The sequence below is a fragment of the Channa argus genome, chromosome 11 (assembly GCF_033026475.1).
Source record: "Channa argus isolate prfri chromosome 11, Channa argus male v1.0, whole genome shotgun sequence".
Lineage (NCBI taxonomy): Eukaryota > Metazoa > Chordata > Actinopteri > Anabantiformes > Channidae > Channa > Channa argus.
Window position 1 is genome coordinate 25540026 of NC_090207.1, and position 18693 is coordinate 25558718.

Below are 18693 nucleotides of genomic sequence, written 5' to 3' on the forward strand. Positions count from 1 at the left end.
CTGCTCTGCCCCTCCCCCCGCCCCGACCCGACTTCCCTCAACCTGCTGCTGAAATATGTGAAAGCCAATCCAAGGCCCCGCGTTTAGCCAGCATGTTATTTAAAACTGGACTCCAGCATGGCGGGGTTACGGTTGCGGAGCAGCTCCGGTGAACGAGGATCCGAGGATCGAGCCTCCCGCCCGTGAAAACCGCGCCGCTTTGGACAAACTCGAGCTCCGATCGTTGGGTTTTGGACGCTATCCCCCGTCCGGATACAGATGTCGCTCCCGGTGGTGCTGCCGGGGTCTTGCTGTCCGGTTACCGGGACTTCGCAGCTGCCTGAGCCGTCGTACCGAAACCGACCCCGTGGCTTGTCCGCTTCTTCCCGGATCGTCGGCGGTGGCTCTCGAACGCTGCTGCCCGGGCGGCCGCTGCTCTCGCTCGGCTTGTTGCAGCTGCTGCTCGGCGGCTCTATGGTGGCGCTGTCCTTCGGAGCTCTGTCCCTCAGCAACTCTCCATCCATCCGAAACTCCTGTCCCTTCTGGGCAGGCTCCTCGGTGAGTTAGCCTCAGGCGTGTCTGTCAACCTGGTGCATTGTTGTTTTTTTTTTTTTATGTGGCATTTCTGACAGTTCAGGCGTGGATTATCTGTGCGGGGACAAATATTAACTTACAATTCACCATTTAAACGGAAATGTGCATCACCGAACACGTGAGCTCCAGCCAATTGGACTGGTTCCATTCGTGCCATTAATACAGGCTCTGTTGGAGATATGAGACTGACAGTGTCTCCCTGTAGTGGGAGCAGAGAGTCCCTGTTAGAGAAGGAAGAAAAACCCCATAAAACCAACCTCTTCTGGTGTTGATTATTTGTGCTGTTCTGAGTCCTGATGGGTTTTAGATCATTGTGTACCCTGCACAACAGAGCACTTGGCTCATGATTAAAAACCTTCAAAAGTTTCCTGTTTAAGGGTCAGAATTTACAGAGACAACCAATGCAGCTGCTCCTGCAACTTTAATATGAAGAACTGAGATTAAATTAAATTTCACTTGAGACTTTGCGGTAAAAGTAGTTTGATCCCATGCTGGACACCCAGACCTAAGACCAGAAGTGGAAAAGGACTCAGAGTATGAAATTTGCATCGGAGATAAAGCTGAAAAAAAAAAAAAAAAGACCTATTTTAAAAACCTAGACAGGAAGCAGTACTCATTTCCCAAAATGTTGGGATTGTTCCTTTTAACTGGCTGAACACAACATTCACTTTTTGACCACCAGCTGAATAATACAACTGCTGACCACAAATCCCATGTGGGTTGTAAAGAACGATTTCTCATTTGAAGTGAAGTTTGCAGCTGAAATTTCCTCTTCCTCTCCCCATCATTTGCTGCTTCTTCTCCTCCTCCAGCCTCTGGAGATGATTCAGTTCCCTCCTACAGGGAATCCCCCTCTCTGATCATGGTTTGTATCTCAATCAATTCAAAGTTTTTAAAGGATTAAAGCCTCTGCGGCAGCTCTCCGCCCTCTGCTGTCTTTCATTTCTTGTCTTACACTGCGCAGTACAGCAGGAATTTAGTAGCCGTGCTGAACGCTTGGCAGCAACTGAACACTGGTGGATTGTATCACGGGCTGAAGCAGTTTAATCCTACCACACTGATAAGCCACAGTGTGCTGATTTAACATAATAAAACGTAACCGCTTGGCGAAGCAGCAACTGCAGGTCGAGCCAAATGGGTTTTTGAGGGATAACAACTTTATTAAAGACGGTTTCCTGCAGTTAACCTTTTTTTTTTTTGAAAAAAATACCTATGAAATACTAATGCAGTTCTTCCCTTTACAGCATGATTGACTTTACTTTGCCCACTGACGTACCGATGCGCTCATCAACCTAGTTTCTAGCAGCAGTTGTTTGCAGAAACAGCCACAGACCATCCACCTCAGGGAGGAAATGGCTGCCTGAATGACTTTTCCCTTTCAGGAAGTGTGTTATTGTGCAGAAATCTAATCTAAACGGCAGACTTTGGAGCAGGAAACAGAGATGCTACATTCAACACGTAACAGCATCCAGAAGACGTGCGCTCGTTGGGAAGTGGTAATATGCTGCAGGAATTAGCCGGGTCCACTTCAAGCAGAACCTCTAGCACTGTATTCTACAATGTGAGATAGACTAAATGTTTGTGCTACTGAGGCTGTTTTACAAAGACTTGCATCACATGCACGTTATTTTTCTTCATGTGTTTCCAGGTGATTCTGTCAGGCATTGTGGGCCTCACAACGTGGAGACGGCCCATGCTTCTGCTGGTAAGTGACATGGTTTAGGTTTCTCCTAAAAGTGGTGATTGCATTGATTAAAGTGTTGCTGTTTAAATGAAATCACCTGCTGATGTAATCAGCTGAAACAAAAACCAACAGAAAGCCAGACTGTTGGCTCTCTGTGGCACATGACTTGGGTAAATGAGACCTGGATCAAAGTACAGAAAACACATTACAATCATAATGTCCCATTTTTAAAGATTGGGTCTCTGCATAGAGCTGTTTTCTTGTAGACACATTCTGATGGGTGATCGTGGTTTGAGCCGACCAATCACAGTTTCCTGTGATTGCTTCACAATAACCTTGTAGTTTGCCAACTTTAATGTCAATTAGCAGCGATGTGAAATGTTGTGTCAGCATCAGTCATAACTTAATCCGCCTCTAACAGAGCTGTGGGGGAGTGAACTGTAAACAGTAAGGCTGCTTTCATTCAGATCAAATATTAACAGTGGATTACAAGCTGCCTCATTTCCCCTCAGTTCCTTAGGTATGTGAAGGTCATTTAGTTGTCGCCTATGACCATGACGATTACTAGCTGAATACGTACGCAAACTTAACCCTAAATCCTAAACGTAATATATTAATAATGCACAAGCTTGTACAAATCTCCTTACATCATCTGAAGCAATAAAAATGTACTGGTGCAACAAATTATATTGGTGCAAAGTTTGCACCAATAAGTAACAGTTGTACTAGCTAGATGTGCATTAAATATTATGTTGATGGAAATAAATCTTTGTTTCACCCTTTTTGACATTTCAAAATAATGGGATAATGGATGCTCTTTAACCACTTATAGTTGAAAGGCTGTTTAAGACCATGGGGGGGGATGGAGCCTATCCCAGCTGTCATTGGGTGAGAGGTGGGGTCCACCCTGGACAGGTCTCCAGTCGATCTCAGGGCCAACACAGACAGACAACCATTCACACCTACGGGCAATTTTGGAGTCACCGATTAACCGTGGGAGGAAACGGGAGGACATGGAGGGACACAAGCACAGAAAGAAACATGAAAACTCCACACAGAAAAGCTGCAGCCAACCAATAAATGCAAACCATGGACAAAATGAAAAATCTGTGGCAACAGATGCTCAACAATGGCATCAGCTCGGCGTGTCATGACCTCAAAACCGAAAACTAGAAAGGACATATTCACCACTTCATCTACATAAGGCATTTTATAGAAGAATATGTACTATTGGATTTATTATTCTCAGAAGTTTAACTTAAGGTTTAAAATTTCAGGTTATGAATGGATTTAAACTTAATTCTCTAAGTCTTCTCTAGACATATATGAAGCTATTTAAAATGACTTTGCCTTGAACGACAAATGTTTTTTTACGCTCTTCCCTTCAAAAGGCCGACTTTACTGACTGAAACATCTCAAAAGCCTATTAGCATACTCTCTTCTCACTGAAAATCCAGATCTGGATGTTTGAATATATAAATATTGTTGATTTTTCAGAGTTGTACTGCTTAAAACAACAGGGGCAGCTGTAGCTCAGTTGGTAAGGCAGTCGTCCACGGACCACAGGGTCAGTGGTTTGATCCTCGACTATATGAACCCCCAACAGCCCATTTCCATCCCCCAGCTGTGCAGTGCTGGTCCAAGCCCGGTAGAAACTGGGGAGGGTTGTGTCAGGAAGGGCATCCGGCGTAAAACTGTGCCAAATCAACATGCGGATAATGATCCGCTGTGGTGACCCTGAACTCACGGGATTCACTGAAAGGACAAAAACAAAAAACTGCTTAAAACTACATCTCTCCTGCTTCATCATAAAACCACAAGGAAGTTAAAAGCTTCTAAGTTGCTCATTAGATACAGATTTGCCTTTTAAAATATGATGTCACAAATCCTGCTTCATATCTGCATGTCATGCTCTTTTTAAGGTGAGCTTGGTGAAAATTACTTTGTAGAGTCAAACTCTGCACCGTTCTGACCAGAAAATAGAGGAAAACACACCTGCTACCAAGCCCATAATGTTGTGACGAAAGCCCAAAAGGAAGCTGCCCGTGTTAAAGGTTGGTTAAGCTAGAGATTAGTCCCACAGTGTCTCAGCAATGCATTGGAGATTCTTCAACCGTGAGCTCACGTTGCTCAGGATCCACTCTGTTTATCAAGTCTCATTCATGGTAGGGGGACAGATATGCTGACATGCCACATTATAAAAACTTCTGTGTAGTTGCTCATGACAAACAACTATTTGAACAGTTTCAAATTGATTATTTTGAAGAGTCAGACTATGGCTTCTGAATGCAGCACAAATGACTGCAACATGGTATGTGTGGGTCATGGGGCTGGATCTTACACATTCTCAGCACATATGGATCAAGTGCCTCATCAGTGTAATAGTCATTTCTATAAGAGACTAAAAGGAAGGATGATTAGGAAAAGCATAGACCTGTCTATATAGGGTCCCCCAGTTAACAGTGCATGTCAGGGGTCAATCCCTTACTGTGCTATGGCTCATAGTTGGCATTGGATCCCGATACTCTAGAGGAAATCTTGGGGGAAATTATGTCCATTTTCCCATAGATCTGCATTTCCCTTCACCGTAATCTGAAATAATCTTAAGAGAACAAGCTACCTGTGACTACTCCCAAGCTTTAGGACCTAATGTGAGTCATAAAGGTTGATACCCTGTTCTCTCACCTGACTGACTGGAAAAAATGCAGCAAGAGAAGGACCCACACATTTAGACCAGGATGGCCAAAATAAGACACTTTGTGGTCCGGATTCAAGCCTCTTTGGGTCTGAACCCATATTTTACTGCTGTGATACTGTTATACAACCGCAATTTAAGTGTTATTGCTACTAGATTTTTAGAGCTTTTAAACACATCGAAAAATATGAAAAATGTTAGTAAGTGTAAAAACGGTGTCCTGAGTTTTTGCCAAAGTCCTTGTTGTCATTGACATATTTCTTTTTTTTTGTTGTTCAACAAGTGGGTGATAATGAAAAGCTGATTTAATCATGTAAACGCATCATGTCAACCAGCACCGATTCCTAAACCACTAATCTTTGGGCGTCAAATTGACAAAACTAGTATAAGTCCAGGTTACGGGGAACTGCTTGGCGGCGTATTCGTCTTTAAATACATACAGTACATCGTCACAGTGATTACAATGGGCTGGTTTGCTTTTTTCTGTTACACACTAAAAACATTTACAGACTTAACTGACTGAGTTCATCTTGTTAACAGTGCTAATGTGACCTCTCACACAGTAAATGATCATAGAGGAATAATTTCTAAACATTTAAAACATCGTTTTACTTTTTAGCTTAGTTCAACTCAAAAGTTTTTTTTCACTGCGTTTCTCTGACGTCAAGTCTTTTAACTTAAAATAATGAATTGCGGGGGGTCTCTTTTGTTTTTAGAAACTGTCTGCAACAGTTTCTAGCTTCACCAGTCTCCATTGATCAGACATATACACATAGGTTTACACTTGGACTTGGATGGAAATCTGAATTTGGCTTTATGGTTGGTTATAATCAGATGTCATCTCTGTGTGTGTTTGTACATGGCCTGTGATACATCTCAACTTACTTACTCAAGCTGCAAGTATTCAAACACCAGTAATCCATCTTCCCTTCCTTCTTTCAACCCCCTACACCCCCACCCACCCCTCCATCTCCAGGTCAATGTGTTTGTCCTGCTGTCTGTGGTGTGTGTGCTCCTTAATCTGGCTGGATTCATCCTGTGCTGCCAGGGGGCCCAGCTGGTGTCCAGTATGACGAGCTGCCAACTGGTGAGGCTACTACCTGTGTTTCATCTGCTTCCTCGTGTAGAAAAAGCCTCACACTTAATCACTTCTCTGACGTTGACAAGGAAGATCAAGTAAACCAAGTTATTTATAGCTTCGTGTGGAAACATTGTCAGCAGTGAGTCTTATGACAACAGATATACAAAATAATACAGAAGCCAAGATCATATGGACTCTTCAAGTAAATTAAAGTTCAGATGAATCGGATTTTAAGCTTGGAGACTGTTGCTGGCCTGTGTGTGTGTATATGTGTGTATGTTTAAAATATTCAATCAATGACTGATATAGAATAAATATAAATATATCTGAAGCAAAAACTATTATTAGTCAGTTCTTAAGACACGTAAAGCTAAAGTATGTAACTGTCGAATGTAACATATCATTCATTTTATGTACAACATACAATTAAATCAAGGCAGACATTGAGTTTAGTGGCTTTGCAGTTATTAATTAATAACTGCAAATGTTCTTATTGTGCAACAATAAGAACAATAATTATTGTCGTTATCCTTATTATCAAAGCTCATGCATCTCTCCATATTTTAATTTAATACATGTTGAGTAAGCACACATCCTCTGGTATTACCCTTTTATTAGCTAAACTATGTGCCATTTTTTTTTTAATCCATCCTAATTTCACTTAAAACATCATTAATCCACTGATGAAAAGATTGCACAGTCTTTTTACCCAACAATGATATTTTTTGTAACTATACACAGAATAAGAAACATACGTTATAACCTCTGAAGTCAAAGTCCCACAGGAGATAAAGCAGAATTTTATTTAAGCTTTTGTTCTGCAGTATTTTATACTTTTTTTATATATAGTTTTTAACCCCTAAGGGTTTTGATCTAAAATAATGCTCTGAATTCCATCCAGTGTGAAGTTTTAAGTTAAGTCAGTTTCATTTCTGATTTTTATTTTTAAACCTTTTATATGAATCTAAATTATTAAAAGAATTGTCCTCCATGCTAAAGAGGAGAGGGATCATCTGAGTTTTTATTAATGCAAAGTTCAAAAGCCAGCACCAATCAAATTAGTCAGGTTCAATTTAATTCAATTCAACCTTATTTATATAGCGCCAATTCACAGCAAAGTCATCTCAAGGCATTTTACATAAAAGTCAAGAGAGGGGCATTGGGTTGGGATGCAGAAGGCCGCAGGTTTGAATCCTACCCCACCAGGTGTGGCCCCGCCCAGCCACAAAAGACTGTAATTTCTGTCTTACTGTGGTCATCGGTGTTATTTTCTTTTACATGTGATTCAAAGGAAAATGCTCTTGATCAAAAGGCTTTATTTTGGATTGACTTCTGTTTGTGTTACATGGAAAGATGTCCTAGACGATTGGATACAATTTCTGAATTATTGCTTGTCAAAGAAGCCACTGAATTGGGTCAGTTTTTATTCACGAGTTGGGGTCTTCACATCAGTGTGAAGGTGTCTCCAGAGAAAGCTACAATGCAGTTGAAACCATTTTTCAGAGACTGGAGTCATATCAGAACACGAATACAGTGGAGGCCTTTCCAGCTGAATTCTGATCAATAGCTATTCTTGTCATAATCTAATCTAACCCTATTGTGTATATATGCAGACAAAACAGGGTAATAACGCAAACGAACCATGTATTCTATGTGACCTTTGTTGAACTCCAGCCATATCTGAATTCGAAAGTGTTATTGTGGCAAAATCCAATCCACCCTTCCTTCCTCGAGCGAGCAGAGCAGGCCGCAGGAAGTTGTTGGAGCCAGATACAGGAGAGAGTAAAACTTTACACTTGTTTGTCCTGGAAGGCCTGTCCTGTGGGGCAGAGGTGACAATAAAATAACCACGCAAAATCCAAACAATATTGAAAGAATGTTGGAATCAAAGATAAGGCGGGGGGTGGTAGCGGCCGACTACCGACCACAGGCTCAGAGGCTGGCGCCCCGCTCTTCTACAACCACAAGTCAGTGAACCGACAGTGAACCCCCAACAGCCCATCCTCATCCCCAGTGGCGCAGCGCCAGTCCCACGCCCAGGAGAAGATAGAGACGGTTGTCTCAGGAAGGGCATCCATCATAAAAACTGTGCCAAATCAACATGCGGTCAATGATCCGCTGTGACGACCCTGAACTCACAGGAGTCAAAGGGACAAAAAAAAGCTGTAATCAAAGACAACTTGCAATTAATAGTTACTTTATTGGTTTAAGAATTTTCTGGGCCTATTGTTTTCTTATAAATTCATAGTTTCTATCTATCATTATTATTACTTTTTATTTAGTTTCTCTAAAACACGTTCAGTCTCTGTTAAAATGTTAGCGATGCATAAATAAGTCCAGCTGCACAGCACTTCACTCTGGGCTGGGAAAAGGAGAATCTTCCGGCCAGAGCTCCTCCTCTGTGACCTTTTGACTTCTCCTGTTGTTGTCTTTCCTCTCTCCCTGTCTTTTTTCCTGTCTCTGAGTTTTTCAGATGTATGCTTGTCCCTCTGTCCTGTGTGTGTGTGTGTGTGTGTGTGTGTGTGTGTGTGTGTGTGTGAGAGGTTTCAGACAAGAATAGATAGGGTTACTCACTCTTTTGCACTCTGCTCTATAAATAGTGTGTGTGTGTGTGTGTCCCTGTTGTCAGTGTGAGGTACCCCTAATGTGTCTTCTGTGGCGTCATATGTAAACTGATATTTTCTCACTGCTTGTATAGAAATAAAATGATTTCCATCATTGTCACCGATATTAGTGGGGTATAAATAAAAGCTGGTCTGCAAACGTACTCTTGTACATTACGCTGAGATTTGAAACCACCAAATCCAGTATGGCATCTGCTTATCTCATCTCGAACAGTGAGTTGTCCAGGTGGATACTTGTCTTATGTCGGGGGGGGGGGGGGATAAGTTTAGCTTAGCATAAAGCTTGGAAGCAGGGGAAAACTGCTAACCAACCCGCACATCCAAAGCAGCACTGTTGAATGCGTAGATCGAGTGTGTTCAGTCAGTCAGAAACGGGACTGTACCAACTTGGATGAGGGTGGAGTGGGGCGAGACAAAGGAAATGGCTCCTGACCCCTTCCTCAACAAAGACTGCCTGGTCGCCTCTTTATTGAGGGTGGAGATAATAAGCTAACTGCACAGACAATAGGTTGTCACATTCACTCACGGTCGTCTTTATTTGTGTTTAAATAAATACTTTTAATACATATATTTGATTAATTGTGCGGCACTAGTCCAAAGCAATGCTGCAGGTTGTACGCAACATTCATAGATGCGCTGATGAGATTTTCCTCTAATGGTAAATTTACTTCACCGATGTAGCGCTTTTGTACCTTTTTATTGGTAGCCAAAGTACTTTGACACTGCTTCTGATTCACACTCACACACTGATGGCCTCCTACATCGTTAATGGGGATCGAACCTTGGGACTGTTCGACGACTGCTCTACCTCGTGAGCCACAGTTGCATCTGCGGTATAATGAGTTTATAATGTGAAGAATCCAACCACTGATCCTGAATGTGAACCCACTTCACGAACATTACGAAGACTTAGTTATGTCTGTTGTAGATCAGAAGGTCGTCATTTAAATAGGAATTTCAACATTGACTTGATGGGAAGTGGATTAAAATTTCCTGTGATAGACTGGAACCAGGTTGCTGAACGTTGGATGGGATCAGCTCCAGTAGCCTATTACTCTCAACAGGATAAGTGGAATAGACGGATGGATTATAAACCTCTGACACACAGACACTGGTGACCTTGTCTCTCAGTCAGTGACAGCTGGGACAAAGCGATACAGATACTGAATGGATGGACAAAGAGGTTACAAACAAAGAATGACATCACTGGGTAATGCTGCTAAAATGGACATAATAAACTGAATTACCCAGTGATGTCAATCTCTCCACCGTTGCCTAGGGCTTGCTCAAGGCTGATGTCTCGGGTTTTCTTTATAGTCTTGAATTTATTCTGTGCCTTGAGATGACTTTGTTGTGAATCGGCGCTATATAAATAAAGTCGAATGTGATGTATCTACAGTGCCTTGCAAAAGTATTCATATCCATTGAAACCCCATTTTTGTCACGTTACAACCACAAATGTAAATGTATTTTAGTGGAATTTTTTGGGATCGATCAACACAAAGTGGTACATAATAGTGAAGTGTAAGGAAAATGATAAATGGGTTTTCAACATTTTGTACATCTGAAAAGTGTGCTGAGCACTTTCTATTCAACCCCCATGAGTCAGTACTTTCTAGAACCACAACCCTTTGGTGTTTATCTTTGTTGTCCTGAAAACCATTTATCATTTTCTTTCACTTCACAATTATGTCCCACTTTGTGTTGCTCTATCACTTAAACTCCCAATAAAATACATTTACATTTATGGTTGTAACGTGATGAAATGTGGAAAGTTGAATACTTTTTTTTTAAGGCGTTGTAGATGACTACTTCTCAGTACACACTGTAAATGGTATTAATACTAATACTAATACTGCTATTAATATTATACTAGTATTAATAATACTATTAATACTAGTTTGTCCTGGGGGTGAGGTAGAAAACTCCATGAATTACAAAATGCTTTAACTCACTCTGTCTGTTGTTTCAGAGTGAGGATGGAGAGGTATGTAACTGCTGCCCCCTCGCCCCCACCTCAAAATGTCCTGAGGAAAAGCTACTGCAGCTCCACCCTGCCCACTCCTGCAGCACCATGAGGGTCCTGCTCAAGGTACTGTAATACCCCTCTACAGTGCACCTAATAAATCTGGTTACTGGTAATTCGTGTACACATGCAGCAGTGCAGTAATCTGATTCTAACTCCACCTCTGATTATTTTGTAGGCTTGGCTCACACAGAAAAGCCAACTGTAACCACTTTGTGTTGGTCCTTAACTTAAAATCCCAATAAAATACATTTATGTTTGTGATTTTAACTTGACAAAATGTGGAAAAGTCTGCCAGTATCTGTTTGTAGTCTCTCATCCATTTCTGCACCACGAAGGCTGCACCCCTTTGCAAAACAACAAAAAAGCTGGGTCAAGCAAATTGCACATCATTCCTTTCTACTCTATTTTAACAGATTTTCATTGTGTCTTTTTTTTTTTTCTTTCTTTCTCTCAGAAAGTGTTGTTTGCACTGTGTGCTCTGAACGCTTTGACCACAGCTGTTTGCCTTATGGCAGCTGCCCTCAGATATCTGCAGATCTTCACCGCAAGAACACCCTGCATGGTATGATCACACGTGTTGGAATATTCACATTAATAATAAGAGTTTAAAATGTGCTGTCAAAGTCGATTGAGTATTTGTATAGACAAGTAGACCTCAGTATATCAGAGGAGGGAAAGATATTAAGTAAACAGGATGTTTCAACATGGAGTTATCATCTTAAATCCTCTTAAATATTTCAAAAGCAAGTCTAAAATAGCTAATGTTTGTCACAAGTGAAACCAGAGAAAATGAGAATGAGTGGACATAAGAGAGAAAACTGGGATATGAAATGATTGGAGGTATTACAAAAAATGAAACCCACATGGGCGTCTTGGCTGGACAGCCTGCAGCCAAAACCACAAGAAAGAAAGACATGTGTGCAGAAAGAAACAAATAACATCGTCTCATCGTCAATGTTTGTCTTTTCCTCCCTTTTTTTTGTCCAGTGTGCATCGTGTTGAGCATGTACAGTAAATGTAACTATATACATTTTATTTAATTTTATTTGTGTAGTTTCACATTAATAGTTATGTATCTATTCCCATCTGGCTCTGTTCAGCTGTTACCCAGAGTAGCTTAAGGTAATATGATGCTTGTCCATTGGCTCATTGGTAAACGTGTAAACCAGTGGTCTTCAACTGCAGACCTCAAGAGCTCCTGTCCTGCTAGGAAGCAGTGAATTGGGATTGGTTTGGAAATGAGCAGGACATGGGCTCTTAAGGACTGGAGTCGATGACCACTGGTCTATGTAAAGAAGTGTGTCTGATGGCACCTGTGATGTCCCCGCTCTGGGACAGGATGAGTCCCGGGCCACAGTGGAAGAAAGGGAAGAGCCTGCTCAATCTCCAGACCCAGATGAATTTGTGGCACCGGCGCCTCCTCCTTCCTACTTCTCCACTTTCTACTCATACACACCACGGCTGGCTCGCAGGTAAACACAGTAACTTAAATCTCTGAGGCAACTCAACATTAACATCTTTTTCCAGATACATGGTATTGTGTAAAAAATGCAGATGGGGATGTTCAATGACTTCACCACCCAAGCTACCGAAAGCTCTTCTCTTCCAGTGGTTGACCAGTTTCATGTTCTCGTTAACCTTCCCTGACTATCCAATTCTCCACATCCTTCTTCAGTTTCATTGCAGGAAAAACTTTACGGAATTTCAATTCCTGCTTCATTTTAAGTGCCAGGTCCTCTGCAGACATCCGTCCCACGTTGTTACCACCAGCCTGGACGACCAAGACATCAGGGGGACTCTGGCTGGACAGCTCACTCAATCTCATGCCCTCTTGGCCAAACCACTGCACCTTGGCAGTGAGTCCAAAGTTGTACCTGAAGTTCTTATGTGCTGCTTTTTCACCATGATGAATGTAAGTGGACCGGATGATCCAAATCTTGGCACTTTTTCCTTCTCATCTCCATCTTTCTTGACCTGGTCTCAGAGGCTCCAGTTTTGTTCTTTGTTCCACTCTGATACCGATCGTGGATGACAAGTGAAGGTTGTCCCTTACTTACCTTCCTCGATACTTGGTGTCTCTAGGTCTTTTCCCTCAGCATCTAGGATCATCTTTGTACTCTTTCTCGTTGGAGAGTGGACCAAGGGGGATAGAGCATTTTCCATCATGGCTCCAAAACTGTGCAATGACCTGCCTGAGGAAATCAGGCTTTCTGACTTGGTGTCATCTGAAAACGCGTTTTTATCAAATTTCCTTTCCTGAGATGTGAGATCCTTGTTTTAGTATAATTAGTATAATCTATCTATGTATTTTACATTTAATCTGATTTTATTTATTTATCTTTAATGTAAAGCACTTATTACTACTTACACTAGGACGTACTTTGTTTGATGTTATTATTATTATTATTATTATTATTATTATTACTATTAATCCCAATGAATTGTTTTTATCCCTACTCCCTACTATTATTAAAGGGTGTAGTGGTTGAATTATCTCTCTCTCAAATGGGACAAATAAGTATTGTAAATAAGACCACTGACACACTATTTCTGCGCCTGGTTTAGTGAAGAGATTCCTTTCTCACTAGTGATTAGTTTTTATAAAGAAACTGAAAATGGTTCGTAAAGTTTCTCATGAAATGTGACTGTGACATGCAAAACAACTTTGATTAGAAATGTAGTGAAGTTAAAAAGTACAGATATTTGCTCTTAGAAGTAGTGTGGTAAAAGTCAAAGTAGCCATAATTAAATCTACTTAAGTAAAGTACAGCATGAAAAATTTACGCAAGTACAATAATGAAGTACTTGCACTTCCTTGCCTTCCACCACTGTCTATAGTTTATCTTTATGTGGTTATCCTGTCTCCAGTCTGTCTCAGGGCCAACACAGAGAGACATCCAAAGACAGATGACCATTCACACTCACATTCACACCTACAGGCATGTGTTTAATCTGTGAGGGAAGCCCACCCAAACATTGCACACAGTAAGATTGTCAGTGGTCAGTGGTTAGTGCTGCAGTCCTAGCAGACCACTTCTACAGTTTCCATTTAGTGTCAATGGTTGTAACTTTTTGATAAAACTCACCTTTTTACTTACATCCAGTTTTTAGGGTCTGAATAGCTTGGTTGAACATCATAACTGATTCATTTCTTGATTGACTTGTGTGTTTCAGGATGCTTGGGGACAGTGTGATCCCTCTCCCTCATATTTACGGGGCTCGGATCAAAGGGGTGGAGGTCTTCTGTCCATTAGAACCTCCACCTCCATATGAGGCTGTAGCTGAAAGCTCCAGCAGTGCAGTCACACAGGTACTTTTTCATCTTTGTGGGAATAGTTACAGTCAGTGTTTGGAATGACTTCATAAAATGTCTCAGTTGGTAAGGCAGTCGCCCATGGACCACAGGGTCAGCGGTTCGATCCCCGGTCCAGGCTATATGTCTGAAGTGTCTCTGGGCAAGACACTGAACCCCTAACAGCCCATTCCTATCAATGCCGGTCCAAGCCTGGTAGACATTGGGGAGCCGGCGTAAAAACTGTGTCAAATCAACATGCGGACAATGGTTCAGTGTGGCGAACCTAAACTTCCGGGATAAGCCGAAAGGACAAATCTGAATCTTCTGCTTATATAGCGCTGTGGCCTGTGGACAGCTGTCTTACCAACTGCAAATTATGTATTTTCCACCGTCATCTTTGAGGGTGTTTTACTTTATATGTTATCAAGATTCTAATGCCTTTTGACTAGAACATGTACACGGGGCGACTGCGGTGGAGCAGTCATCCTTAAGCAAAATACTGAACCTCAACTTACTTGCTCCCAGTGAGCGTTGGCCAGCTGGTGTGTGTGTGTGTTAGTGTGAATAGGTGGATGAGAAGCAGTGTAAAGCGCTTTGAGTGCCAATAGTAGAAAAGTGCTATATAAGCGCAGATCATTTACAACTTGTTATGTTGGTGGATTGTGAGAATAATTAGTTGTTAAACACTTAATTACGATTCCTCTGACTTATTCACTTGTGTAAGCAGGTGTGATGGTCTTTGTTCATTTCAGGAGACTGAGATTGCTCTGACAGAGTTGACTATGAACTCAACTAGCTCCACGCCAGGAGCCTCTGTTCGAGGTAGGACACACACCGAACAAGATGCCAGTGTTCCTTCTCATGTCTGATTGGCCAGTCGGAAAGCAGTTGCAGTTGTATTGTTTTATTACAAACCACATAGTGCCAGAGAGTTGAAACATTTGCAAACACATTTCCTTTAAATTGCCGGACTTCAGTCAAACTGTTGAGATAGTTTTCCACAACCTCCGTCCAGATTTAATATTCTACTGGGCTAAATTCAGGGTTTTGTAATAGTCACTCTAAAATATTTGGGGGAAAGCTTCAGATTATTGTCCTGATGAAAAAAACAGTTTACACTTCAGTACTTTTACTTCCAGCCCGATGTCTTTAAATTATAGACACAAAATATCCTTCTTCATCATGCGATCAGTTAAACTAAGTGCAGCAGTTCCTCCGTCTTATGCTTTGCAACAAACCCACCACACAACATGACTTTTTCATTCTTTCTGCTCTTCTAATAATTCTGCTTTATCTCCCCACTTTGCCTTTCTTGTCATACACATCGTGTTCAGTGATTGTGTGTGTGTGTGTGGAATTTTATCTGTGGAAGTTGCAAAAACTACATTTGTTGAAGTGTCTGCCCGGACAACACATTTTGGATCATCTTCCCCTGCCCTGTTATTCTTTATTTGATTTAAAATGCAAAAATTCGAAACACACATTTCAGTCTGACTGCAACTAGACCCAAATCCTTGTATGGTATCAGTGTCAGCAGGTGATGTGCTGCAGGCCAAGCCCCAGCTGCAGCCTCCTCCTCCTCCTCCTCCTCCTCCTCCTCCTCCCCAGCAGCAGCACACAATCGACCACTGGAAGAAAACAAGGATGCGACGTTCTAACAGTGACCCTGTGTTGATGGACCTTACTGCTAAAGGTTGCGTTTTGTTGTTCACGAAAATACACTTGCTGGCCACTTTATTAGGTACACCTGTACAATCTAGTGCAATGCAATACAGCAGTTCTGCCATGAATTCTACTTTTAATAGTTTTAATTTTTCAGTTTTTACGTTGAAACTGTCAGAAAGATGATAATTCTACTCTCTGTTAGTCATTAGTGTCATAGTGGGTGGTGGAGTTGTACTGGAGTGCATTATAAGAAGAGGTGGTTCTACGGAATTGACCCTGAACTAAAATGTGCAGATTTCAGAAAGTTTATAGACATATACAGTCATGTCCAATTATATTTAGCCAGTGGGAGATGAAGAGCTATAAAAAAGGTCTGGCAGAGCATCACCAGGAAAGAAACCCAACATCTGGTGATCTGCGTCTGTGTTTCAGACTCCAGTCATTAGCTGTAAAGGAGCTGAATTAAAACTGGCAATTTAATTTAATTCTGTTAATCTGTGCAAATACAACAAACATACAGGCCTATGGAGAAAAATGGCAGTAATTCCTACAGTATAAAGCTCATCCAATATTTTCCACCTTACCGTTAAATTAGAGCTGACAATCTACACTTTAGGCACATATTGATTGCTTCATTTCAAATACACTGTGGTAGTGTACAGATCAAAAATGATGAAACGTGTGTCTCTGTCCAAATGTATATGGTTATTGTGTTGCAGCCTGGTGTCATTTGTTCATGACTTAATCACAGTGTGATATTTTGGATGACACCGTACTGTTACGTAGCACTTGTCAAAGGTTATGGGCTGCTGACAGTTTTATCAGCTCACGTCCTTCTGCCTTCAGGGGGGGTAGACTATTAGGATAAAAAGGTATTTTTTTTTCCCATTTCAAATTTATTGGCAGTACATTAAAGTGCATTTGGATTATTGGAACCTGAAGCATCTTCCCTCTCTGCTGTAGTGCGGAGCGGCTGCGACGCTCCCCTTGCTCCTTCTCCTCAGACTACGGATTCTTCCACCCAGACCTCTCAGCCCACACTGGCCGCCCACACCCAGGGCCAGGTCACACTGCGACGGGGCAACAACGGCAGTAGGACACTCCGCCGTCCTCGGCCCTCCTCCATGGTCGACTATCAGAGCTACAGACACACACAGAAGCTGGTGAGAAAAATCCTCGAGCAGCCGGCCGCCCAGGGCCTGGCCCCTGAGGTTCAGGAGCTTGTGGACAGCATACGAAATGTCCTGCAGTCGGACCAGGAGCACATGGACGAGGCTGTCCGCTGTGCTAATTACATAGAACAGGTAGGAGTTTATGTTAGAGTAACTTGTTTTACTAAAGGTGCCATGAGCTTTAAGTTTTGGTTTGCTTTCAGGTGTTCAGTGAGTCAGAGTTGGTCCCCATGCCGCCCAAACATCCTCCGCAGCAGCCAGGACACAGTTCCTCACAGACTTTCCCCAGGCCCCCAAGGAGAAGGCCTGGTCTGCTGCACCTGCAGAGTTGTGGGGACCTCAGCTCATTCACCTGTGCAGCATTTGAATCTCTGGAACATGGAGGAAAGCGTAGAAAGGTGGCGTCCAGGGCGGGGTCCCGTCTGGATCATTCTGATCGTCCCCACAGTCTGATCGGAGTCTTCAGAGAGACGGTGCTTTGAGGAAGAACCAGTGGTGTTAATACACGTTGATTGGCACCACAGCTGGAACGCTCCGTATCTGTTGCTCAACTTTTATAGTCCATGAACTCCAAGTTTTATCTGCGTGTGTGATGTGTGCAGATTGTGTGTATGAGGGAAGTTTTTTTCAAAGACACTTTCTTTTCTCTATTAATTCTTTTATGGGACTGTTGTCTTTGTACTAAATCATTATACCCAGATATGCTTCTAAACATTTACTGAGATTTTGCATTTTAACAAGTTGGCTTTATTTCACTCTATTCAATACATGACAACAAAATGTAATTCGCCATGTGATTTGGTACTATTAATAAAATATGGTAGAAATGGATTTCAAAGAAGAGTACATTCATCATTTATTACTGGAACATTTATTTCCATCTATGTTAAACTCTACACATTTCTTTGTCATGTTTGCACCAAGTGAAAGTAGAGAAGGCAAAGGTTGAACAGTAACGCGCTTGGACAGCTCCAGACAGTTGCATGTAGAATGGGAGGTAGAGCCTTTAGCTATCAAGCTCCTCTCTTGTGGAACCAGCTCCCAGTTCAGATTCGGGAAGCAGACACCCTCTCTACTTTTAAGTCTAGGCTTAAAACCTTCCTTTTTAATAAAGCATATAGTTAGTTATAGTTATGCTGCCATAGGCTTAGACTGCTGGGGGACCCACCCCCCAATGCACTGAGCTCCTTTCCTCCTCTTGACCATCTCTCCTCTCCTCTCATCCCGCAATTGTCACCACTGTATGTCATTAACTCTGTGTGTTCTCTCCCGTAGTTGTCTTTGTCCTCCTCTGTCCCCCTCTCTCTGTCCCTTTCTGCAGGTGTCCCCCGGCTTTGAAGCTGTGTGTCTTCCAGCGTGAAGCTACTGGTCCTACCAACCTGCCCGATGTTTTGTTGTTGCTTTTTGTTGCTCTGTTCTTTTCTCTCTTCACTTTCCACTCACCCCATCCGGTCGAGGCAAATGGCCGTCCACCCTGAGCCTGGTTCTGCTGGAGGTTTCTTCCGTTAAAGGGAGTTTTTCCTCTCCACTGTTGCCTATGGCTTGCTCCAGGGGGAATTGTTGGGTTCTCTTCATATATCTTTATAATCTTGACTTTATTCTGTAAAGTGCCCTGAGATGACTTTAGTTTTTAGTAACTGGCTGATGTGTTTTTTATGGAATTTTTTTTTTTTGTCCTATCCCGTGAGTTCAGGGTCGCCACAGCGGATCATTGTCCGCACGTTACATTTGTCCGCACAGTTTTCCCGACGTAACCCTCCCCAATTCCTGCCGGGCTTGAATGGGGATAGAATGGGCTGTTGGGCGTTTCAGTGTCGTGACAGCAATGAATCTCTATAGCACAAAAAAATTTCCCTAATCCAAGTTTCAGACTGA

General features: G+C 42.1%; 1 protein-coding gene across 5 annotated transcripts; it reads left to right on the forward strand.

The window, feature by feature from the left end:
• fam189a2 (family with sequence similarity 189 member A2) lies at positions 1-17649 on the forward strand. Of its 5 annotated transcripts, none has more exons than XM_067520305.1 (11): positions 4-537; positions 2222-2278; positions 5929-6039; positions 10630-10749; positions 11141-11248; positions 12025-12158; positions 13861-13996; positions 14734-14803; positions 15510-15674; positions 16610-16950; positions 17022-17649. In XM_067520305.1, the coding sequence occupies exons 1-11, from the start codon at positions 259-261 to the stop codon at positions 17298-17300; spliced, it is 1800 nt and encodes a 599-aa protein (XP_067376406.1). In that variant the 5' UTR covers positions 4-258; the 3' UTR covers positions 17301-17649. The 5 variants fall into 5 exon arrangements, with proteins under 5 accessions (XP_067376408.1, XP_067376406.1, XP_067376407.1 ...); XM_067520308.1 differs by lacking the exon at positions 4-537 and adding an exon at positions 1030-2134; XM_067520307.1 differs by lacking the exon at positions 15510-15674 and having other exon boundaries at positions 1-537.
• Positions 17650-18693: the final 1044 nt, after the last annotated feature.

Bases quoted from the DNA above. Each gene is read 5' to 3' on its own strand.
- fam189a2 (XM_067520305.1), top strand. From the start codon at position 259: ATGTCGCTCCCGGTGGTGCTGCCGGGGTCTTGCTGTCCGGTTACCGGG. The intron at 538-2,221 runs GTGAGTTAGCCT...ATGTGTTTCCAG, and splicing joins CCTTCTGGGCAGGCTCCTCG to GTGATTCTGTCAGGCATTGT. The intron at 14,804-15,509 runs GTAGGACACACA...GTATGGTATCAG, and splicing joins GCCAGGAGCCTCTGTTCGAG to TGTCAGCAGGTGATGTGCTG.